This window comes from Anopheles gambiae, chromosome 3 (assembly GCF_943734735.2).
Source record: "Anopheles gambiae chromosome 3, idAnoGambNW_F1_1, whole genome shotgun sequence".
NCBI classification, from domain to species: Eukaryota; Metazoa; Arthropoda; class Insecta; order Diptera; family Culicidae; genus Anopheles; species Anopheles gambiae.
Window position 1 is genome coordinate 12444371 of NC_064602.1, and position 26226 is coordinate 12470596.

A 26226-nucleotide genomic window follows, 5' to 3' on the forward strand; every position below is an offset into this window, starting at 1 on the left:
TCCCGGGATGGGGAAATGATCTTGGCGGCAAATTTGCATACAAAACAATTGGCCGGAAAAGGAGCTGATAAATTTTTACCACCTTTTTGTTTGTGCAGTTTGTGTTCCTTTTATTTACAGCGGGGTCATTGGGTACATTTCGTGGTACAAGATTTGTGATTGTCCTCCGGGGAAGTTATTTTCAAACTACAACTGTGTAGGAAGTGTCGTTTGTTTTAACACGGCAGGTTTTATACACATATTCTGAATGATTGGTGTCTACTGCATAATAACTAGAATGGAAAGCAACAAACAATACCGGAGGAAGTTTTGGAATTTTTAGATTCTTTTATGAAGAACCATATTGTTAAATAGCTTAGAAATCACGTAAATCAGATAAAAATAATTTTAGGAATATATTAATCCAGAGGTTTGGTAACAATGAAGTCATACTTTAATATTTGATTGGTTTAAATAGTGATAATAAAAGAACAATACCCTAATATCTTTCTTTCATAATATTTCTAAGGAAAAAAAACATAGAAAAGCTAGCAAATGTGTTGTCTAAGTGTCTTGAATAACACAATCCTCTTGCTTTCACGCATCGTTATTTCAACGTTATTTCAACCCAAATAGCCAAATTTGCTTATGCAGCTAATTTTGGCATGCTGAAGAATTCGCTGCTTGAATTCGCACTTTTGCGGTTGATAAACAGCATCAAAGCTCCAGGTGGTCCTTCTAAATAGCGCTTAAGCAGCTTCCTTATGCCACGGTGCCAGAGATTATTTTTCTTTGTGTTTTATTTTCAAGCAAGCGTCATCGATGGAATAAACAACAAGATTTGTTTCGTTTAAGCACATGTGTATTTTTTAAAATCCTTTGTATTGATGAATTATACAAAATTTCATGCAATTTACTGTACAATAACAATCACTTCACTCAATATTATTTCTTTAATTAACGAATCTAACTTGTTCAGCATCAATGACGGCCTCAGCGTTTGAAACTTTGAATATATCGATATCATTAATGTAAAGCTATGAAGTTCGCCCAAGTTTGGTACACGTTCTTTACAAGCCTTAAAGTTCTATCATGAACCCTACAAATATTGCTAATCAGCCGCAAAGTTTCAAAGAGTACCGTGTGCTTGCTTAAAAAGCTTTATGGTTCGACCAAGTACCGTTTCATCTCTTAATCAGCCATAAAGTACGACATCGGAACGATTTTGCGTTAAACAGCCCCAAATCAGCTATGGTAACCTTCCAAGAATAGGTTTTATTTTTATTTTATTAAAGTATTTATTGATAGCTACGATAGTATGATAAAACCATATAAATACAATGGCTCTATGCAAAAAAAAGATCTAAATGCAAAGGAATTTAAAGTTTACTAATGTTACTTTTAAACAAAATCTAAAAATGGCGTTGATGAGATGCGAACTGGTTAAAGTGCGTGCTGTAGTAAAGCAAAACATGCAAACCGAGCAAAGGATGGTTGTTAGCGATGTTACTTAAACGCAACCGTTATAAAAGTGAAAGCTTTATTTTTTATCACTGTAATATTTTTGCGTTTATTTATCTTTTTTTGCCATCCAAGAAAAACACATTTCCATCCAAGCATCGTCAAAATACTGTAGCGCATGTTGATCTGTGTAGCAAATGTGAAGCAGCATAAGCTCATAAAAACTGGGTACAAAGATTTAGTTTTTTTGCAAATCGAAAAAGTACAACCGCTTTCTTCAATCTGCAATCTGGTGGAATATTTTACCCCGTTTTGAAGGTGTTCCGCTGCAATCGGTGCAGCCGCCCCCAGGGGGGATGTTTAACCCGCAAAAGTCAATCCACAGATGGATGGATCCATCCATGTGCGCATACTTTCAACCGTTCAGGGACCGATCAGGGAAAGGAAAAATGTGATGCTTGTCTGTCTCGGGAGGGTTTTTTGTTGCTGTTGTCATGAACCACGATCGTCTTAAGACGCCTTAAGGGTATTGCACACGCTCAAGCAGTCAATGAACATGCCGTACCGGATGGTGTGTGTGTGGTATTGGTACAAGTGCAAAATTCCATCCGATCGATCCAGCTCAGTTTGGATGGCTGGCGTGTGGCCTTCGGCGTTCGAAGGTTTGGTGTTTGGTGAGATAAAAAAGGGCTTCGCTATTATTTCGTTCATTTTTTTGTAGCGAGTTTCTCTCTGTCCCGTCTGCGATGCAAAAAAAACCACCCAGCAGCTCATCTGTACCGGCCTTCATCCGCGTCGAATGGTCTGAAGGGGCACACGGTCGTCACACGCCTGCTCCAGATGCATAGGAATTATAATTCATTTTCACGCCATTCGCAACGCCACGGTGAAACGTGTTACTTTGTACGCTGTGCCGGGGCTTGTGTGGGTGGAGATGGTGCACAAAAATCAAAGCTGCGAAAATGCAAAACTAAACATATCATTCATGCGCGCCGCATGTTTAATTTTTTGTAGTGGAACATTCAAAGAGGATGAAGAGAAAAAAAAGCCAACATCATTGGTGCAAGCAAGAGAAAAAGTGTCTACACAAAAGAAGCAAACAACGCACACACAATTGTTGAGATCTGCAAGACGAAATGCTGCAAATGCTAAGGCACCAACAAAAAAACTACACGTGTGCACGTTCAGCGAGGTTTTCGATGCTGCGCGAAAGCGGAGAGTCAGAAAACCAGATGCTTTAATAAACGTCAATTATGCAAATTCATTTCCAGCCAATTTGTGTATCACCACCGCGTGTGCGTGATCGCTGCGAGTGTGAGTGATGGTGCGCGGCGCACAAGTGCTTCGAAAGTCACTCGGTTGGTGGCGTTTGGTTTGGTTGAGCCTTGCATTGCCTTCCACCAAGCAGGTCGCTTGATTTACTGACATTGGACTGACTTTACGGTTCGGTTTTTTGAGCTGATTACTGGTTGAGCGGCCGCCGCGACCACTCTTGTTAGTTTAATTAAGCTGGGAAGCACCTTTAAATGTACGGTTGCCGATGATGAGAGGCACCTGGGCAGAAAAAAGGGTTGCGCTTGAAAGTTCATAATCGAGTTGAAAAGGTAAGGTGCACCCTAATGAGGATCAGGTGACGAAAATTAGGTTGTTTGTCGCAGGTGGTGACAGGGGGCGGTGTTGTGTTTTTCCTTCCTTTAGTTGAAGTGGGGCGTGCGAATGTACCTAACTAATTAACGGTTGCCGGTTCAACATTGGTGGGAGAATTTAGATGAAGAATACGATTGTTTTAGTACAATAAATACTCTCTATTTTGAGTAGCTTTCAGCAGTAGTAGCGTCATTATGGTATGATATTGATTATCATTCTTGAATAATCCCATAACATAAGATCTCTTTAATTTAATGTATTAATTCAAGCATAACAAATAAAGCTTCTGGCTGCTGCCAACTAGGCCGTTCTTATGATAAAAATAAAAATTAAAACAGCATCTGGGTTCTAGCGATAAGGATTTCTGAAGAATGAAGAGCAATTTAATGGTTTTTATGAAGTGCATTTATTATTTATGAATTTATGGATTTAATTATTTTTCAATATTTGTGACATCATTTACTTTGAGATGTTGCTCGATCGAGACAACATTAGAACACACGATCGCACAAACTACATGATGGACGATTTAGCCACGGTACTATTGATGTAGTTATGACATGAGTTGGGATAAAGGTTTGACAATGTCTTAGTTGCCTTTTGACCTTCTTGTGATTATTTTAGACAACATTTTAGATCGTGTTCTTGTGTAGCTCAAATTTTACATTATGTCGATTACAGAATTCATTTAAGATACTATGTTATAACTTATTTTGAAATAATGTTCCGTATATTGGATTTCATTCTAAGTTCTAAAATGTTTGATTGGCCTTAATTATCAATTTGAAGTGTAGCTAGATATTTAATAGCCGCAGAAAAACAACTACGGATATATCTCCGACAATCTTGTGTTCAATTTATAGACGATTTGGAGCTCCAAAATAACCATGCAAGATAATTATAAATGTATGCCAAGAGCAACCTAATGCCGACCTACCATTACACAGAATCTACTTACACCCGTTTGGGTAGGATTTACTTTGAAGTGGCAGCCACTGTTTGAATCCTTTCGCCCACTAGGCGTCTTCCTTTACCAAGTCTCCACTTGAACCCACCTTCTTCACCCGGCAAAGCACATGTTCGGCACTAAATCAAAACCGCCCCATCGATAGTAGCCGCTCTAATTGGAACTTGTCCTTCTGCAGCACATTTCGGTAGCACACAAACATTTAGCCGAGCAGCCGCACTCGCCCCATATCGCGGAATTCATGTCATTGCCACCCGCTATCGCCAAGGCGTCCCGCGAAAAGTACATTTCCATATCACTACTGCTGCTGGCATGGCGCCAATGTTACCAAATCCCCACGGTCGTACGGGAGGGTATGTGTGCTACCACCTACCCAGCCAGCCAGTGTAGCCAGCAAACGCAGAAAGTGGCCCGATTTGGGTGCCTTTGGTCGTATTGATTAGCAATTAAAGAGAAACCAACAGCACACTCCAACACTCCAAACCCTTGCCCATGTTCCCGTGGCAGGAACGAAGATGCCCGGAGGCTATAATTATGTGATGTCGGGTGTTTGGTGCTTGTCTTGCGATCCCCCCCACGGCCAAGACGGGGGACTCGAATGCTGCCGCCGCTCGCTTCCAAGCAGCGTCTTTAATTACCGGTTTCGATCCCGCGGGTGAGGTAAGTAAGATATCGGCAGATATCAAGTCTTCTCCACTCGGAACGCATGCACAGCCGATGGGAACACACGGTTGGGGGTGCCGGTTTGTTCAAATGTGGAGCTTTCTGTGCAGCTCCAATGGGTTGCTTTCAGTGGAATAGTAGAGTCTCACCGCACAAGTCGTCACCGGACCATGTCAGTACGGTGGCCGAGCGTGGGCTGGGTTTGAATTTCAAACGCAAACGCTAAAAGGGGGAAGAACTTTTCAAATAACTATGCCATTTAATTACATCCTTTGGGAAATGTGGATTAATCAGAAGCTGTGTTGGTTGATAAATATGTGCATGTATTTTGCTGGTGAAGCCTTCTCCCACACAGGGTTTTGGGCATGGTCTATTACCTTGAGCGAATTCCAATTTCGGTAGCCCCAATTGTTCAGGAGGCAACAAGCAAAAAGGTCTTACGCCTCCGAGACGTCCACCTTGAACCATGAAATTATCATCCGATTGACCCTTTTATTTAACGCAATGCGCACCAAGCATTTATTCCAAAACTCTGTAGAAGCAACATTGTCAGTGCATAAATTGTTGCTAAATCTTCGAATTATTTTGTCCCTGTGGTACATTAGAAGAGGCCCAACAGGTCTTCAAAACACTTTTGTAACTAACGAAAGTGTGAAATTAACCATATTGTATGCGTTGTGCGTTACCTTCTCTTTGTAAAACTATCTCAAACAGTGTGAAACCGAGGGCGTAAAACAATTAGAATAATCTCTTCTAAGCCCGCCTTTGCCGCCAGTGTCAAGGTAACGATTTCCGGCACACTCTGAGGCACTAGGCATAGGCACTCTGTGTGACCCCTCGCATCGTCCCAAGAAAAGTGGAATAAAATTGAATTGCATTAGTTCATTAAAACGTCATTCCCAATTCAATCGTCGCCTCGGTTTGGTGCGCTACACGCCGTCCGCTTCCGGGGGCCGCGTTGTTTTCGTGTTCGCTAATTGTTGCTGTGGAACAATCGAGAAACTGCACCTCTAAACAACGGTCTGGGGGGGGAGGTTCCTAATACGGGGACTGTCAATCCCACACACTAAAAAGGAGGGCTGGGAGAAGACAATTTTCTACCAACAAAAGCGAGGGTGTCGGACCGGGTCAAATCTGGCGCACTGACTGGTTAGTGGTACGGTTCGTTGCGTTCCGGTAGGTATCCCATAACCGTCGTCTCCACTTTCAGCTTGACCAGCACAACGGAGGTCTGGCTTAGAAGTAATAAGCTCGTTATTTATTACGCCCTAGTGCCAGTGCTAGCAAGAAATGGTTTCAAACGCAATAGACAACCGCTAGCATGAGTGGGATATATTTGCGTCGGTGTGGGCACTTGGTGTTGGTAGTGGCGGTGCGTCCAAAGTTGTGTGGATTATTCGGATGGTCTAATCGCTAGCGCTGGTACCGTGCAGTTAGAAATAGCAGCTTTAAGTAGCATCTAGTAAGTCATATTGATTGTATGGCTCATCGTGCAATCTGAAGGCTACGTTTTCAGCTCTCTAGTCATGTCGCTGCTTAAAGCAGTCACAGATGAGTATGGGAATATGGGGCAATATGGGCATCTTAAGCAGTTGCATCCATTATTTTGCTATAATACCTTCATACTCAACAAAACACAAAATATCTTATATTAGAGGGGTTTTTAGGTCTGATGCTTTTAGCGCGTCGGCGATAACGCTGTCATTTGAGTGAATCTAGGGTGATGGGAAGTAGAACCCCTATATTCATAGTAGATTCTAGATACCCTTCTAGAAACCTTGGACAGACACATTGGGAATTCCAAGTGGATTCTAAGAGTGCCATACAATGTACTTCTCGTCCCATAAAGTTCACTTCCCGTAAGAAAGAGTCAAGAAAGTGTCCCAAAATTATGAAAAAAACCCTGAAAACTCCTGTGCAAGGAGCCCATTTTTCCCCACATGTCCATTTTGTTCCGTTTCGCCTTCTACAGTTCACAAAAGCGCAAAGTGCGCTAACGAATAGTTTTGGGGTGTAAATTGTAGATCAAATAGTATGCATGCCTGTCCGTGTGTGTGCGCGCGAGCGAGCGTGTTTGCAGTAGTGCTAGCTACTCTGGGGGCAGACATACGACCGCCATCGCATGATCTTGAATTCTTGACATAACCTCAAATCGCCCGCGCTTAGTCTTGTGCGCAGTGTGCGAAGGTCTTGGGAGGAGCAACCGTCCCTCGCGTACGAGCACCGTTGGAGAGGAACAGTAGGCAAAAATGGAGACGTACGGTGGATGGCCCAAAAGCTAAGATCACTTTCGAGGAAAGTATACGGTACAAGAGGGTACTTATTGTGTGGAACCTCGAGATGATTGAGGATCGTATCTCTCTCTTGCTCGGGAATTAGGTTAGGGTCAGGGAAGAAATACTTACGGTCATCCCTGGCTAAAGCAAAGAGTAGCAGACAAACCGAGATTGAAGATAGCAGCAGCAACCTCTGCGACAGCATGCTTATGATGCGTGTGGCATGGGGAAGTGGCCTTTGCCAGCGAAGCGTCGTATCAACTAGCAGGCGCAACGATAAATTTTGCAAAAAAGTAATCTGACAGCACAATGGGGTAATTCCTTACCGCGCTGGTTTGCTGACCGTTCGCTCTGAAGCACGATTATGCTAATACTGATCTTCCGGCTGGTGGTATTAGGACGTGTCCCATACCTGCTTCTCCTTAGACTAGATGTTCGCGTAATGAAAAAATAATATGTTTTTATTTATAGTGAGTGTACGAACTTTAAGATACTATCGAACAACAAATGGGCCGTAGAATACCTGGGTATCTTTGCTTGATAAATCTCTTTCCAACGCACTGATTGTTCTTAGGAGTTAGGTGGGAACACCTGTGCTAGGCGTCGCACAGGAATAATCGAATTGGTGGGATGAAGAAGAAGAAAAAACTGTCACAATCCCTAATCTTTGTTTGTCTACTTCTTCTCTCCCCCCCCCAGGACCAGCCAAAAAGCGAGATGTGCGCACAATTAACTCTTCATCCAGCGACCTGGGACCGCCGTCCAAGACGAATGGCGCACAGCCGGCACGGAGCAGCGCAGCCCGGGCGGCTGCCGCTTTGCGTAAGTACCCAAGCTCGAGCTTTTGTAAAAGTTCACCACCCAACCCACCACCCACTAGATTATTGTCATTTTCCATTAGCAAAGATGGTCAGGAGATGGCATCGCTAGATATATTCCCTCCGACCTCCCTGTTTTGGCATCAACTTCGTGGCCGTCGCCCGCCAATTTCTCATGGGCAGCTCATTTCCTGTGGTAGCGTAGTTGCCTGTTTTCTTTTTTTTTTCATAAATTACGCTCATCCATTCAATCGGAGACTTGCTTGTGTTGCTATTTGCGTTGATCACCGAGGGTGAGGTCTCGGGATCGAATCGGGGACACGCAGGGACCGGTTGCAAAGGCAAATTTGCATCCACTCGCTGCTGCACTCTCTAGAGCGCTTTGGGTACGCAAGCGCCAGGAAGGAGATGGTGCAGAAGGTGGAGAGCACTCTTCCCGATCTGCAAAGCAACGAAGGCTAACCAGTTCTTTTTCTTCCTTTGCTCCTTTGAAATCTCCGCTCCCGAGCAGATCTGGGTGTGGAAAGTTGCCATAATAATAATACCACCCGCTCTGTACAGGACCGGACACAGCACCAGGGAACCAGTCCTGGAACACGCCGCTAGAATGCCGGCCCATGGCACAACAGCACCATCAGCCGTGGAGTAGCCGTTGCAGAAGGTTGCAGGAGGTTAAACTGAGGGCGAATTACTTTATGCTTTCCGGTTGTTGTTGCTCGTCGTCGTTTGGCTCTTCTCCTCTCCATATTCCATTCATTCGGCGACAAAAGAGAGGGGCCAATGTTGTTGGCCCTTTTTGCTCCAACCAGCGCGCTCTCTTTTTGGCAACAGGCCGGTGAACGTGTATGGCCAATTCCGTTAGCTCTCTGTCGGGCTGTGTTGGGTTCGGTCAGTGTTGGTCGTTAGCAGTAGGCGCTTGGAAAGGTACATTTCACGCTCCACAACGCTCGCACACCAGAGCTGCCTTGGATGGATTTCCATTCCCCTGGAAGATTTGCCATGTTGGGACGCGCGCTTCCGTAATACGGTAGTTGGCGGCGCGCGTGATGGACTAGCATGGTAGCTGGTAGCACACACACACTGTTGTGTACCTTCCGCGCTTGTCATAACGCATTCACCGGCCGGCGATATATCTTTGGAGCCCGCAACAAAAAAAAAACACTACGCCCCTCCAGGGCGTATAGATTTCGTTCCATATACCGACCGGATTGCAATGCACAATAAGCTCCAAGACTCACTGTAGACTGCAGAGTTGAGTGGTGTATTTGCAACTAAGCAAGGTTGCGAGGTGAGTTGCAGATGCGGGTAACATCTTTTGTATTTCCGTCCTATCCGAATGGATGAAATAGTACCATGGCAAACCATTCGCATGGTCTGGAACGGAAGAATGCACAATGGCACACAAGAATGCCGGGCCCGGATTGCGTCGCAAATCGCAAGAGAAAATCGCTACAGCAGCTTGCATAACGATTTCTTCACTCACAGCTCGCCAGCATATTGGATTGGGTATGGCTCTCTATTTCGGGGTGGAGCGAAGCGCGAGAGAGCGAAGGAAGAAACGAAATCCGGTGGATAATGCAATGAGAAATGCATTTGCAAATGGTGAATGCTAGCTTTTCGGTCGCTGTGCGGTGCTCTATGCATGGGCATTGGCACGAGAACGCATGGGAGTTTGTATATTTATTGATGTTAAGTGAACGAAGACTGTATTGAAGAGCCACTGCTTGGGTGGCTGGATCAAATGCACATCCCTTGAGTGTTTATATGCATGAATGAGATGCTTGAACTTCTGCCCTAGAAGGTAAATTGTGGAAATTCACATGGATGTCTAAGGCCACGGTTTAAAAGTAAACAGGCGGTAACAAGTAACAGGCCATAAACAGGCGTAAAGTGCTCCAGACTTTCTACATAAACAAGCTCCTGTGGTCGTACAATTTCCAATCATATTCCTATTACAAAAAAAGTTCAATAATTACAACCGGATATTACGCTTTACCGGAAAGGATGGCAGCGTTTTATAATTGCCGACAGAAGAGGAAGAGAGACATGGGGATGAAGAAAAGAAAAACCAACTACTCTCAACTAGATCGCTATTTACACGCCGCGTGCTTGTGTCGTGTTTAGTTTCGTTGAAGTTTCGCCGGCCCGAGGTGCATCCCTTCCCTGTTTGCTGATTTCTTCACCCTTGCTCGCGCAACCCAATACCCAGCTCAATGGAAGCCGAGATGAGCTAATGGCAGAAACAGGTCCCATCGGGGCCAATCGACATTCGCTCGACGCTCGTGTTTTTGTTGTGCTCCGCTGCACTGGAACCTGTGAATGAAACCGTTTTGTCTTTCCCCTCCAGGGTTTGCTCTGCATCCGTCTGACAGCGCACGCTGGATGGAACCAATCGATGGGGGGGCACAAGAAGGCGAAGGTTCTTGCTTGTTTGTTGTCGTTTGTGCGATACATGTACCGGTACCGTGGAAGACAGTTGACTTCTCGACCACCTGGTGGTGGCGTTGAATTCCGAGTTCGGTGGCGTCCACTTGGATTGGATCAACAAACAGCGGACACCGGTGTGAATGATAGTACGGTTGTCTCGGTCGGTGCAGACAGGTGAACTGGGGCAAAGGGTGTGTGTGTGTGTAATTTATTCATGATTTGATTTCCCATCTCCCATGTTGGGACTTTCTGGAGCACGGAGCAAAATTGGTTCAGTGTCAGAGGAGAGTTTACCCCGCAAGTGGTGTTTTTTCTTCTTCAATGTACTCCCTTTTTTGCTGGGTGTGTATGCTGGAAAGCGAAACGAATGATGCTGATGTGTTGATCTGCTGTGTGGGATTCTGTGATCTTCATGCTGAGCGCAGTGATTGGTTCCGATCGATCGAACTTCTTGTGTATGTGTTTTCCGGGTGATTCGATTGTATCATGAGAAATGGACGAGAAAGCGGAATTACGAAAAACAAAACACCCGCAGGATGATTTTCCTTACATTCAGAGGGAGATTGAGACTCGTCGGGTGCAGCGAGACATGAAAAGATTGCAATCGTTTTTCGTCTGCGTTTTGTTTGGAGCTGGTCAGCTATATTGCTGAAGTGTTCTGATACGCTCTTACGTTACCGGAGAGCAAGATTGAATTATCGGTAAACGAACAGTTTGCAACTGCGCTTTCTGCCTTCTACGGAAATGTAAACCATGCCGCCGTCCGATACGTGAGTGTGTGTGTTTTGCTGCCTCTTTACCGAACGGTCGGCGTTCCGTTCGAGTCCACCCTCGGGGAGGAAGGAGCAGTAATTGGGTCTGCATGGTGATTTGGCGCTCGATGGAGATGAAAACGAGATTTGATCTTGCAGCCTAGATACGTAGCTGCAGGTTTCAGCGATGTTACGGATGAGTTGGTCATTCTGCACTGTAGCCTCCGGGCTTAGTGCAAGACTTTGATAGAGTAAAGCGAGCTGGAATTTCGAAATATTAAGAACTCCTTTTAAACAATCTTCCTGCATTACAATGTCGATTGTTCGCATCGAAGCAAAAGCTAGTGCACGAAATACATCTCATGCACTTCGTGCAGGAAATTGGATTGAATAAATTTTCGTTCCGGAAATGTTCTCTCCATAAAATGTTACAGTTTATATTTCATCGAATAGTTTTCACGTTACGCGTCACCCTTGCCGCCCGGCATTCGGCACTGATTTATGGTACAGAATGCACAGCAGCAAAGACGGATGCTCTTGCAGTCGATTGGCGCAATGTGCTTTCGAGCAGAAAGCCGGGAAAATCCGGTTTGAAAATTCAAACGCCACAACACCTGCTCCAACGCGTATGCCGATTTTCATCTCGAGCAGCAGTGCACGGAGCGCCTGAATGTAGACTTGGTGGTTAGCATGTAGGAGAAAGCCCGATTTCGTGCAGCGCTGTCAAACTTCCACCTTCGGGAGAAGGTGTTCCCTTTGTATTATGTTTTATAATAAGAATAATACTATGATTTTCATCCTTATCCTTATTTCCATACATTTTCATAAAACTTATTTCATCCCATTCACCCGCTTTTCGAAGCCTTTCGTTCATGTTCGGTGCTACTGGCTTAACATTTACCTCGGTTTTTTTGTTTCGGTTTCCTCTATTTGCAGAGAAACGTATATCTCCCAACCTGACAAGCGCCTCGATTCCGCTCGTACCGGAGCAGCTGAAGGCATCGCCGCCGACAAAGCGCAATATGCTGCTGAAGCGTAACGGCACCACCAATGGAACGCTGCCTGCCAAGACACCACTGAAAGGTAAGTGCAGTTTGATTGATGCAGCCGAAGAAGCCGAAGCGCCGCGATGTATGCAATGCGCGCTACGTACGCTTACAGTGTGTGCTGTAAAGTTATGGTGTGGAATTTGGTTTTGGGGCATCTTATTTTGGGATGAAAAAGGGAGTGATTAAATCTTCGAAAAAAAAAAATCCCTAATGTCTGGAGTAGAAGTTTTGGAAATCCTTTTTTTTACATGCAAAGCTTCGAACCTTTTTAAGGAATGATTATTAATCCTTTTCAATATTTCTGACGTTCTTCATCTACTAGCTTTGCCTTCAAAAAAGCTATTACAGAAACTGTCAATCAACCCCGATCGTTTGATCGTACATCGATTTAAGCCGCATCAAAACTCAATCCTAATCTAATAATAAAAACCATTTGGCAAAAAAACACCCGTTCCCTCCCAAAACGGGGAGTAGCCCACGGAACCTTCCACGAAATTACAGTCCCCGCGTTCGTGCGGGTAAAATTTCTGGTATCATTAGCCCGCTGTGCTCCATAATCAATGGGAGAACCGTGCAATAATCGCTCCGGTTAACTTTTACCGACCACCGCAGCGAGCCACCCGATACATACCGGGCATTATCAGAGAGGCTGGCCGGGCCGGGCTCGGATAGGTTTTGGTTGTGTAACAGTGTCATAATATTATTACCTTTGGCCAGCCATAAAATAGAAAACGAAATTGTACATCTCCGAAACGGAAAACGCATTTCGCTCGGAACGCGGATGATTAGTCGATTGTTTTTTTTTCTATCTCTCTTTGTTAGTGTGTGTGTGTGTACTTTTACCGCTTGCCTTCACGAAAAACAGTTCAGTATCACTGCACCTGAATAGCGCATGAATTTGGTGGGAACTTTAGCTTTACAGATTATAGATGCAGCGCGGCAATCGCCCTTTCGATTGACCTGCTGTGGGTGAGGCGTTAGATGAGTCGTCCACGGATGAACAATTGTGAAAGTAAGCAGCAGCAAGTGGCAGAAGATGTGGAAAAGTGGAAGCACCAAAAAATTGCATGACCTGGCAGTTACTTTAGAGCACACACACGCACACTACTACCTGCACGATATTGTTGCGAATTCGGTAGAGTTTGGTGCGGTACTGTGGAATAAAACTAAACAAGACGCAAACAAAAAAAGCTCGGAGAGAGTGGAACGTACTTTTTTGAGTTTTGTTTTTGCTCGTTGGTAATTTCCCCGGTTTTATTTGATGCTTCGGGGCTGGTGAATAAAAAAAAGTCACAATACGGTGTGAGAGAAACCTCGGGGTTTGCACCATACACCGTGTGCAGTTTGCAAAGTTCAACCGCATTTCCACGCATTTATTGAATTAATTATTCGTGAAAATGTTTATTTATGCTACAGGCGGATGCAAAAATTAATGCAATTCGATCGTTGCACGGGTGGTCGTTTTGTTAGCGTTTTTAACATTGCATAAATGCATTTTGTTCGTTGGGTTGGCTTTTTAATTTGGATTGCAATCAAATGTTATGCTTCTGGTCTTATTTTTCTCGTTTGCTGTACAATTTAAGTACAAAAGCCCCTTTTCCAAACTTTTTCATGTGATTTAAGAAAAATAAATAAATAAACAAATGAATAAATAAATAAATAAATAAATTTTAGACAAATAACATTAGATAAAATTCCATAAGCAAATGCATTTTAAAAACGATGAACAATACATAGAAAAGAATAACGTAAATAACAATAATAATAATAATAATAATAATAATAATAATAAAAATAATAATAATAATAATAATTATTATTATTATTATTATTCTTATTATTTTAATTATAATAATAATAATAATTATAATAATAATAATAATAATAATAATAATAATAATAATAATTATAATAATTATATTAATAATAATAATAATAATAATGATAAGAATAAAAATAATAATAATTATTATTATATTAATAATAATAATAATAATAAAACATATAAATATTACTAATTAATTCTTAAACGATAACCAAACACACAAACAAATATGTTCCATAAAACATAGCTGACAGCTCGTTCGACCGTTCGTTGTTTGCTTTGACCACGCATGCACAAAAGTGCAATGAAGCAGCAAAGTTAAACAGAAATAATTCCCATTCTTTACCACGCTGCGTGGGGGGGGTGGTGAAGATGGAGAGGAAAATGCGTGCCAAATGTTATGTCTAATTAAATAATTTAACGCATACAACGAATAGTTATGCTGGGCAATGCAATGCCACCGGGTGTACCGGGTTTTCAGCGCAAAATTGGCCTTCTCATTTCAGTGCTCAGGACTCATTCGTGCTCATTAGCAAAGCCCTTAGAGTGGTTGAAAGTGAGTTTGTTTGAAAGTATATTTGGAAAAATACACATCTTGTTAGGCTCGAGCTTTCTGCTGAACAATTATTGCCAATTTTTCAGTGCGTGTTTTACCATCTTTCAAACCCCTGCAACTAGCAGCAAGACGTCCAGCAAACTTGTTATTATATTATTGCCATTTTTTTTAATTTTCACTTCCTCTCTCACTCTCACGTTCTACCGTACCGGAAGGATGTGTTTGTGTGTGCGTTGTATTTATTCTTCTTGCCATCCGTTCATGTACAGTTACCTGTTTTATTTCCAGCACCACGCAATGCTAATTACATTTGAAGCGAAGGCTTTTGCGCTTCAGTAGTGTCGTTTTTTTTTTGCAAAAAGGGAGAGTGCGTTTGTATGTGTGTGTGTATGTATGTGCGTTTGGGGTGCAATGTTACCTTCCCGCCTCGCCTGCCAATCGGAAGTAAATGCAAATCAGTACAGTTTGCCCCGGTCTGTTTGGTTTCAGTTTTCCACATCTGACTCCGCTCGCTAATGAGACCGTTTTATTCATCGACGCAGACAGACACAAGGACTCAGCGGCAAGACTGCGAGCGGGCGCCCTTTCGTCTGGTGTGCGTGTGTACGATTTTATTTTTTTATGCGTGGTTGATTTATGCAAATTTTATGTGCAGCAAAATGCGTCTCGGTGTTGGCTTTGGGGGACCGCGCAGGTGCTGGAATGCGAACGAATAGGATAGCTTGGGAAGTGTTTTTTTTTTTAATGTTATTATCACTGTAGGAAATTTGCGCCGTGCTCTGTTATTGATGGGAATGAGGAGAAAGAAGCTGTTTTAAATTAATCTTCGATATCTCTTCCTAACTCCCACTTCCTAGGACTTTTGGCTGTCGATGGTTTGGAATTCTAGACGATTAATAAGCTGAACTAACAAGTTCGAATAGTCATGAATAAAAAACATTAAAAATTTTAACTGAAAAAAAACATTAATACGATAATAGCATCAATTGTTAATCCCCAGACTGTTACAAGAGTAGGAAAACTCTATCTCTAATTAATTCATGTTGCATGTTCTAAAAGCAGTGGGAACGCTTTGCTCTACCGAAGCATGACTACACACGAAATCATTTTCTCACGTCTCAATGCGAGTGAAATAATTTCAATCGTACCTGTGCACTCTTAATTTTCCACCAGACTCGCGGGAAGAATGTCTGGCCATCACCGCCGCGAGGGGCGTTGGGCTATGTTTTAGCGATTTGTTGTAGCAAAATGCGTCACGCACCCGTGGGGTGGAAAAAAGAAATGCAATCGAGATGGCTAGGGGGCGGGGGGGGCGGGGAAATTAGCAAACCAAGGGAAAAAATCGCAGCACGCCGTGGTTTGTCTTCGTTTAGCATTCGGGCCCGGGTCTGCTGCCATTGGCGGGAGTGGCCGGGACGCGCACCTGGTATGCGCCTGGTATGTAATTAAACAGTAACCATCCCGGTAATTCTACGTAATTACCATTATCACTGTACTTCGTCTTAATGAAGTAATCGAGACCATCGGAGCCTAGCGGGTAGTGCTGGGAGTGTAAGCCTAAGCCTTGGCTAAGCTCGGTACGGATTCGAGGCTTATTGGGATATGAGATGTGTTGGATTTCGCTCCGTACTTCTCTCTCCCCCCGAACGTGTGCGGAAATGGGTCACAACACAAGAAACTTTAGCCATGGTGGAGCTTTTCCCGCCCCGTGCAATGATCGGTCGTTACCGTCGACCGCATTAACACGGGCCGCGCGACCTAGATATACGCGCGGAAAATACTTTCCGCACGGTGGTGCACGCCTGGGGCAGCGGGGAAAGAGAATAAAGCCCGGGAACAATGCGAACCAAAGAAAGGAAGAGAAAGAGAGAAAAAAGTGTTAGAGAGTGTCAAAGTATGGGATGGAGAGTGGAGGATTTTTCCCATCGGAAAAATTACCAAACCGATGGATGGAAAATCGTGTGCACGCTGCGGTGTGCTGTACGGTTTCGTGCGTAGATAAGCGTGTTATGGGGTTTACCCCAGTCGCTGCTGTTAAATATACGCAGGGAGCGATCGGTAGGAGAGGTAATGCAAAGTAATTTCATCCAGAGCGAGCGCGAGTTTAATGCGATCGACAACGAATGGCCGCGAAATCGACAGCCGAGGGGAGGGGTGCTTTTTTGTGGGTTTGCTGCTCTTCCTCCAAATGATGTTTCGGAACTGTTGGTCAGGCTGACGCGCAAAACGAGTCGGAGAGATTAATTGATTTTGGCATACAATAGAGGGGATTTTGGGGATGAAAATCGGTAGCTAACTGTTTAGATTGTTAGCTTTGCCAAATCGATAATGGCTTGATCCGTGGTGTGGTGGTTTGCTTATTTCAACACGTTTACAACACCGTATTTTATGCTGGGTGTTATCACCTGATGTACAGGCGGTCCCCGAGATACTCGGTTAATGGGAACCGAAAACGGCCGCAAAATACCGCGTATCTCGAATTTCCGCGGAAGTCGAATCTCGTTATTCAAAATATCACTATTTTTCGTGTACTTTACAAGTAGGGGGTGGTTTTAGACGCTTGATTAATTATTTGATATGATTCTGACTGAATGTAACAGTTTTAAACCTTTTGAAATGGTTTTAAAATTCGATCAAGAAGCAAATTATTTGACATTTCACAATTTATGTGTCAAATCAATACAATTTGCGCTAAGTATTGCCACATTTATAAAACCGCGTATCTCCGAATCTGCGTTTAAAAGGTACCGTGTATCTCGGGGACTACCTGAATTCAGTTTAGGACATTGCCACCTTGTATGTGTTATCAATTTTGTCTACACTATAGATGGGAAAAATGAAGTTTTCGTCGGAATTGATTCCGGCTAGCTCCGCAGTTTTCTGGAATCGATTCCGGATAGTAGGTCCGGAATCAGTTTCCGGAATCGATTCCGGAATCGGCTCCGGAATCGGAATCGGCTCCTGAATCGGAATCGACTCCGGAATCGGCTCCAGAATTGATTCCGGAATCGGTATCGGTTCCGGAATCGACTCCGGAATCGGTTCCGGAATCGAAGTCGGCTCTCGAATCGGAAATGGCTCATAAATTATAATCGCCTACCAAACGGAGTCAATTTCGGCATCGCCATAAAAAAGGCGTTTGGGTCCAACGATGCTACGTATTGCTAACCGCAAAAATCCAAATTTACTTGTAAAAGATCCATTCTCATGGAGATTCCCGGACTGATTTTTCTCCGGAGTCAACACCGGAATCGGCTCCGGAGCCAACTCTGGAATCGGCTCCGGAATCGGCTCCGGAATCGGCTCCGGAATCGGCTCCGGAATTGGCTCCGGAATCGGCTCAGTAATCGGCTCCGGAATCGGCTCCGGAATCGACTCCGGAATCGGAAAGAATCGGAATCGATTCCAGCATCGGAATCGGCTCCGGAATTTGATTCCGAATACGGAATCGGAATCGGGTAGGTCCGATTCCGAGCTCCCACCACTACAGCACTAGTCTAGTTTTATTTAATAAAAGTGCAAATTTCATTTTCCTCCATATTTCCTCAAACTTCACACAATTTTTTTCAATATTTATGATAAGCCTTTGGGGTTTTAAATAGAATTTTCTTCCAAGTCATAATATAGATTATTTTTTATTTATTTCATAGAAAATTGTTCGCCTCGAGGACTTTATAATTGTAAATTTAGCATAAACTTAAATATTATCCCTAAACCCTATACTAAATCAAGAAGGTATAGTCAAAACAATAAAGCAAATATGGAAATAAACAAATTAATACACAGAAAAAGCTTATTTACCACGTTACAACTGAACAAACATAGGACACAAACAAAACAAAGGAATGAAAGTGAGAAAGAGCACATCAAATAGATAACACAAAAGACGCACAACTGTGCACAAAAGTGTTCTACGCAAGGGGGACGATATGTGTGCTTGTTCATTATCGTTGTTTTTTAAATAAAATATATGTCAAATTTAAACTTCAATCAAATTTCGATAAAGGCAAACTGGGGACTCCTAACCGGGTCAGTTCAAACAATCAAAATGTTAATATTTCAATCCTAGAACGATTTTAGCATTTTGATCAACGTTTTGCGTGAAAATGCATTATTATTGATTATCAGTGTGTATTAGTGTATTATCAGTCCAGTTGCTAGGAACGAACAAGATTATATACTTATTACACATGATGATGTTAAAGTATCTATCTTCAATTTACTTATTAACTTCTTTGCAATTTTACCTTGAAAAGGAAAGCTGCAAAAAGTTAGGAAACGAATTACAAAAATCATCAAAAATTACACCACAGATCGATCACAATCGGTGTTGTTGAAATGATCGCTCAATTATGGAAAAATTAACAGCAACCCCAAAATTACCCATCCCACTCACACAACCCGCGTACGATTATGTTTCTTCCATTTGCCTCCTTCGACCTCGGAATGGCTTCTTCATCGCATGCATCGCAATAACACACTTTCAAGTGTAAGACAATAATTGCTCCGCTGGAATCGATCGATCCGTCCAAATGGTCATTGAAACAATCCACCGTGGTGCCGGCGGGAGGAGTTTGCCCCCCGTGCTACGGGTGTGTTACAACCGCATTTATCGACATTCCCGTTGTGTTAGTGTCGATCGAGCGCAACATAAACATTGCACGGTCCGAGCGGCTTGTGAATGAAGTGTTGTTGTTGTTTTTTTTGCTCTCTCGATCTCTCACACTGTATTTTCTTGTTGGATTTTTTTACACACGTGCATGCATGTTTTCCAGCGCTTACAAGCGGGCGATTCGATGCGTTAATCCATTAAAATGGTGCGATTAAACAGATTCCAGTTTGATCGATCTGCGTGAAGGTGGCGAAAGGGCTTCGCACTCGCCGTGCTGCTGCTGGTGATCATGATCTTGAAACGTTAATCGATCGTGCGCGGACCTGTTGCTCGATGAGCTCGATAGCTAGGAAAATGTACAAGCCATGCCGTCTCGACCGTCCGCAGCTGGAAGTGAAAGGATGCAAAATGATGGCGACAAATGTCGCGTGCCATGCGAACATATCTATGCTTCGGGTGAAAAGCTAATGCCATCGAGTGAAAAATTTATCGGAAGCACATGCCGACCAATCGGGGGGTATCTTCCGCTCTCGTCGCTTTACGTAACCGCTTTAGTTTCCATCCAAGGATGGATGGCAGATTCGTTAGCAAACAGATTTGCCCAACATGGCAGTTACCTAATTGACCAGCACGTTTGAAAGTGAACACTAACTGTTTGTATGTGTGTGTTCGTATCCATCGCAACGACAGTTGTGGCGTCCTCTTGGACCGGCTGATTTTAATTGCTAAGTACGGAGGCTTGCCAAATGCTTCGCTCGCTCAGCGTTTAAGCAACTAGTTCATTTTTTGTGTCTTCTTTCTAACGCTTTTTTTTGCCACACTTCTTCCACGCCGTTGTCGTTACGGCTGATTGCAGTAAATGGTTAGGCGTTTGCTTTTGCGTTTTTGCTGTTGTTATACTTGCTTTCTTCGCTGCGCGGAAGTGCTCAGTTCCAAAGACGGAAGAAAGGCGGTTGTTCGCTTCTCGGGAGGAGCTCCGTTTGCGCCCGAGATTGGGATACTAACCGAAAGAGCAACACAAAAAAAAAAACAAAAAACTACTGTACGTTACGTAGTTTTAATTAATCGAACCATAAAAAAATAATAGCATCAGTAGCTAGATAGTGAGTGTTGAGAGGGCTGCCGTGCCGTGGTGAATACCAAAATCGGACGAACAGGGCAAGAGGTTCCAAAAAACTTCCTTCCGATGGTGGAAACTATCGCTTGTGTAGTGAGTAAGAGAAACGGGATACATAAAAAGAAGAAGCAATGTACGATCGTTCCCGATCATGCAGCGATCATGCTGCTGGCTTCGTTGATGAGCTTTCACGGCAATCAACGCTACGTTTTGGAGAGGAGGTAGCGTTTTGGGAATCAGTTTGAAGTAAATTGATTTTGGTTCTCTGGCACCATGTTTGGCAGTCCGGTGTGTTTCGTGTTAATGAGAAAATGTTAAAATTAGCAGTACGTTTATACGTTGGAGTTCATTGCGTTAGTAAAAGCTCCAGTTACTTTGCACAATTTAAGGAGTTTTATCTCCTGACTTTATTCAGCTCTTTTAACTGCTTTGAAGGTTTCAAAAAGAATTTGATACCTTTAGCTCACTTTATAAACTCTTTTTGATGTTATACAACAAGCTTTCAATACAATACCTTAATTTTTAACTTACAAAGCTCAAATATATCACTTAATGTCCCATTGAGTCCAGTGTTTTGTGACAGATTCTTTGATTCTTGTAGAATTTGTTAATGTGCCAATGATATACAGGTAATAATGTTGTTCTTAGTATAGTTTAGAAAGATATACATTCATCCAATTTATCACCATTATCTCGAAGTAAATAAATTAGAAAATTAATAAGCAATATTTGGTAAAATTGATAACAAATCTTTGACAGTAATTCATTAGAAATGTATTTTTCTATGGATAAATCGAGCCTTCGGACAATATTTTCAGTTGATCAAATTTCCTCCTAACTTTCCATTCAAGTACCTTTGAAGTTTTAATATAATGAACCAACGTTTCGATAAACTCGTGTCCTGTTTATTTACATAAATATGTGTGACTTGATTTTCCCAACCCGCACCCATAAGCAGGAAGTCACAAATCACAAGAATGCTATGAAATCGGAAATATTTCTTCCGCTCATCCTCGGCTCACTCGCGCACACAGCGCGACGGCCCAACGGCAGTCAATCAAAGACTGTCAGAGCTCGATTCGGTTCCAGCACTGTACCATCTCACCCTCTTTCCTCGAATTCATGCATTTCACAGCGGCGTGTTGTGGTGTTCGAAAAAGAAGTAAACGTTTTCATTAAGCTAAACAAGCGACCGTTTTAGCCGTACGAACAAATTCAGCACACCCATTTGCTGTTGCTGGAAAAGAAAAACGGCCCAAGAAGCGGAATAAAAATCGCACGTGTCCACGCGACGTCCAGGGCACTGGAGGAAGTATGCTTTTTCCTCCACTGTAGTAAGCTGTCTGAGCTGTGCGAACTGGTTTATGTTTTTATGGTTGATTTTTACTTTCCTTCCACCGGTGAAGTTTATTTTGCCTTGCCTAACTAACACAAACCACTACTACCACAGCCATACCCACCGTGCTGCGTGTCATCGTGGACTGAAACAGTTTTCTAAACATCGAAAGGTGTTTTCAAGACAGCACGGCGTTGTTTGTTGTAATGAAACTGTGTATAAATTATAACAAAACACGGAATGCCGCACACATTCACCGTGTGCAACTGATTGGCCGATGAACTGCTGGCAAGCATAGAGTGTGTTGCCTTTTAATAACGAAGCCCAAGACACATTCCCGCCTTTTTCATACTTGATCATAATTGATGACGGAAGTGGCGGGCAAAACGAAAAGCACACAGACAACATTTAAACAAGTGAAGAAGCGAAAACCACCCGTAAGCACCCATCATCAGCCGTGCAAAATGTAAAAGCCGACAACACCTCAAGGCACAATGCGCGAAAATGTAAATATTTGGATAAAGATCGGCAGCCCCCCCTGCACTGCGCTGTCTGGTTTGGCAGTTTTGCAAAGGGTGTCTGTCTTGTCCGTCCGCCTGGGTGTCTGGCATGTTAAGACCATTTCAGGCGTACGGCACAGCATCTTCCAGCAACACCTGATTGCTGTGCGAACGCATCAGATTGGTGTGTTTGTGCTTGGGATCGTTACATTGAAGTCGTCTCGATTGAAGTCGTTCTCGAGTCGGTATCTCTCCTTTTTGCAAGTGAAGCACTCCATTCGGAGCTGTTTATTGTTCGGTAGGTGATTGGTTGCGGTTTTACTACACTTTTTATGCACGTGGCCAGTGCTCGCTTTCGACGGGGTGGGTTCCGAAATAGTATGTTTGCCTGTAGTTGGGAGCGTGTTGTTTTTCGCAAGTTCCTTTTACTCCAGGTTGAAGCAAAGCAAGTGAGTTCGTTTTTTGGCTCCTTTCATCACGAGCCGAAAACGACCGTCCAGCAATTGTTTATGTTGAAATTACTTCAAACTGGCAGTGAGACTGTTTTTTCCCACCAGAGGGCGCTTTAACATTAAGTGGCCAAATGGCTTTATTTTAGCCCGTAAATCGCCCTTGCAATCTTTTTATGACTTTAAATTGCAAGTGAAAATGATAAAGTGGTGTAAGTATGAGTATGAGTGTAAGATCGCACCGCTGGACAATGAACCCCGAACAGTTTATCTAACCGGCGATTGTGGTTTGCGGTGCATCATCAGTTGACAATTTCCACCCGAAAGGCACGAAAAGCACACGCTATTACGACACCAGCCGTTTCCCGTTTTCATTCAGCATAAATATTCATATCGCACTAGCCCGAAAATAAAACAATTACACGCGTTGCGTCCGCCAAGATGCGTACCGGGCAGGAGCAGCCTTGGTAGCCCGAGGCGCGGTTGCGCCGATTTCTCCAAACTGGGAGCCGCCCGGGCCTGAAACAATGATTTAATGCGCTTTATCATTGCATTTATCTGCAGCTCGCGGCATCGGTTTTACTTTTGTTGATGCGCGCGCGTTGCGCTGCTGTGGAAACCACCAACAACTTTCGCCCCGAGCTGCTAGAGCATTAGGCTCTAAACACGAACGCGTCTTGCCAAGACGCCAAGAGCCAAACGTTCGAGATGCGCCCTTGCGCTTTACTCCTCGGCTGCGCGATTGATCACGCAAAGATCATCTGAGCAGCTGCGAGTGTAGGCTTTTTCGATTTCATTTTGTTTTTTTTTTTCGTCGTAATGGAATGGCTTTTCGATTTGCACGCCCTTCGGGGGCAGCTTTTCCACTTTCCACTTCTCTTATCCGTCAATCAAACGTTTTGTCTGTGCTCAGAAGGAACGGCGCGTGCACGGCAGACAGATAAATCTTTTGTTATTTACTTTTGGAAATTTAATTTTTTAAATGGCAGCTTTTTTTGAGGAAATCGGCCACCACCGGAGGGTTTGAAAGGAAAGATTAATAACGAATTTATGCCACGGGCGTGTGTGTGAGCGCTCGCGCTCGGGTATGTTCGCGCTCGGGCGATCGAATTAACAGCTTTTTGCTTCGTACAAATTGCATTTAATCGAATGAAAAGCGCCTTCTTTCTTTCTGTTGCTCTCGCGAGGGTACGATATGTTAGCAGATATGTTTTGTTTGAACAGCAGGACAGAAGGGTGGAAGCCGAACGAGGAATTCGGGGATCGTATTAAGGCAAAGTTTAAACTAACAACTCCTTCAAGTTTGATGACGGCGGCACACGACGATGACTGACGTGTGGTTTTTTGGAACATTTTTTCTTCTCTTCACCACTCGTGCTCAGTGAAATCGAATGTGGAGAAATGTGTGTATTTCACACACATGCGCACACAAACGATCATCAACGAAACATTGTGATGCAGGCGAGGGTCGATTTGATCGGTCGCTAGTAATTTGTACACCTCGCTTGCAAATTATTATGTTTAACCGTGGAAAATCGTCCACCGAAAAGGAGAGGGGGGACCTCCCAACTATCACACCATTTCGATCATTTCGGTTTCGCCGTAATGCTAGACTAGGGCAGACAGATTTCCACCAGAGCTCTATGATAACCGATATTTTGGTGAGCCCATTATTTGGAAATCTGGTGATGGTTTGATTAGGTCTCGGAGGTCTGGGTGCGATTTCGATCGAGTTTTTAGTTCGATGTGGGGAGTCTTTTTTTTTCATCGGTATAGCTGTTTTGTTTTCAAAGCCTGGTACGCGTGTGATTTTCCAAATTGATAATGATGATAATGATATCGCGTACGAAACACCGAGCACACCCGCCAGACGGGGTCATCAGTGAATAATTTGGTTTTGCTCTAATTATGTTTGCAAATTTCCGCCGGTTGCGATGATTGCACGCAGCAAACTCCGTCAGGTTGTGTGATGCGTTAGATGCGCGTAGGCTTTGGTTTTGGAGATTGGTTCCGGTTTTGAAGTACCAAAATATATCGGCCGGTTTCGGGAATCTATGAAAGATGTGAAGGCTGAGATCAAGTGGGACAGCAACATTATAACAGAAGTAGCTTATTACTGAATAAAGTAACGAGATAGTGTAGAAAGTGTCAGTAAGTTTTAAAAAACAATATGCATTAGACCATTCCGATAAGGTAATTACCAATATTTTAGACAATTTTTTCAAAAGTCGTAAAATTTGGAGTTTTCTATTAAGATTAAGATTCCAGAATTGACATTGGAATCTTTCATAGGAATCGGGATCTTAGATTACTAATATCAGCCTTGGGCGCACTATCTCTTATTCCACCATAGACTATTCTAGATAAGCCTGCCATTATAATATCTATGTATACGGATACTACATCAAACTAGAGCTACATTCTCTTAAGATGTTGTTAAGCATAACCTGGAGTTTACTACTCCAACCCCTTGCACAATAGTCTCACTTCAGTTTGGTAGATGTAACTAGATGCTTAACCTTGACAAAACAGCAACTAATAGAAGAATTTTAGAAACAGATTCTTCTTTCATGAGATAACTTTCATCTGTTACATTCGACAGAAAATGTCCATCTATAATCAAGAACATCATAAACTGGGGCTCTTTAACCGCTGGTAATGAATTCTTCATTTTCAGCATCAATTTCTTCTGACATCTTGTTAAAAAGATCTATTATTACTTGGGATTTATTAGAATTCCATCAGAGTCTATAAATGTAGTTGGCGACTACGGCAGAGCCAAACATCCAAGAAAATAAATCTTTACTTTCACTTTACTTTCAAATCTTTACTTTACTTTACGTTCACCTAGAATTTTAGACTCAGGTGTCCGTTTAGATTCTCACAAATAAGAATAGGCTTTTGCTGAGAAAAACAAGACAGACCTAAAATGTGATCGTTGATAATCTGAAGTCATCTTGATGATCAATCTCTTCAATAAGATTAAACATCTTCACACCTTCAGCATATAATCCAAGTTAAAGTCAATTCTTGTTTGGAATAACAACTGTATTTGGTCTAGGTCCTTCAAAGCCTTATGATAGTGTTGGAACTGAAAGTTAGGTTTATTAAGACCACTAGATACTGCTAGACCTCCAACGATGTAGAAACAAATCACCAAAAATCGCACTGAAAAGAACCCTCAATAAGATATAGGAGCATAACGCACGTACTCATTGCATTTACGTTAAATGCGCAAGCAATGTTCCCCTCGCACGTGCCTAATGCGCCACAAACCAAAGTATGCTTTGAGCAAGAAAATAGTCTTCAAGAGACAGTAAACATACACACACACACTCGCTCTCTCTCTCCCATTGACGAATGTTCTCCCAAATGACTACGTAAGCGCATACGTTTCTCACATTGGTGCCCGGCGGTTTGTGTAGTCGCGATTCGTACGCACGCACACCTCACGCTCAGTCGCTCGCTCACTAGCGCAAACGATGCGTCGCCGTCTTAACCGCGCTGTGCATATCCGCCGGGACCAAGAGTGGTAGAGCACTCGGCAAAAACTTCAAAACTCCAAAGAGAGGCGCGTGCATTGAGCTTGAGAGGGGATGAAACAGGTGCTCAAGAAAGCCGTGAGGCCTTCAGTTTTCATTACCGTCTCGCAACAAACGGTTGTTGTGTGTGCGCGCGCGTGAATCGACTGTGCGTGTAGCAAGTTTTGGGGGGGGAGCAGTGCGTAGAATTGTGTACACAGGCACACAGACAGCAGGAGCAAAAGGGGAGCTTAACGAAGAAGGGAAGTTA

General features: G+C 43.2%; 1 protein-coding gene across 7 annotated transcripts in view; it reads left to right on the top strand.

The window, feature by feature from the left end:
* LOC5668232 (uncharacterized) overlaps positions 1-26226 on the top strand; it is a 153329-nt gene that overhangs the window by 96493 nt on the left and 30610 nt on the right. For all 7 annotated transcript variants that reach the window (XM_061662094.1, XM_061662095.1, XM_061662091.1 and 4 more), the window contains 2 exons: positions 7693-7815; positions 11927-12073. In XM_061662094.1, coding sequence (XP_061518078.1) covers positions 7693-7815; positions 11927-12073 — 270 coding nt within the window. The remainder of the gene's footprint in view (positions 1-7692; positions 7816-11926; positions 12074-26226) is intronic.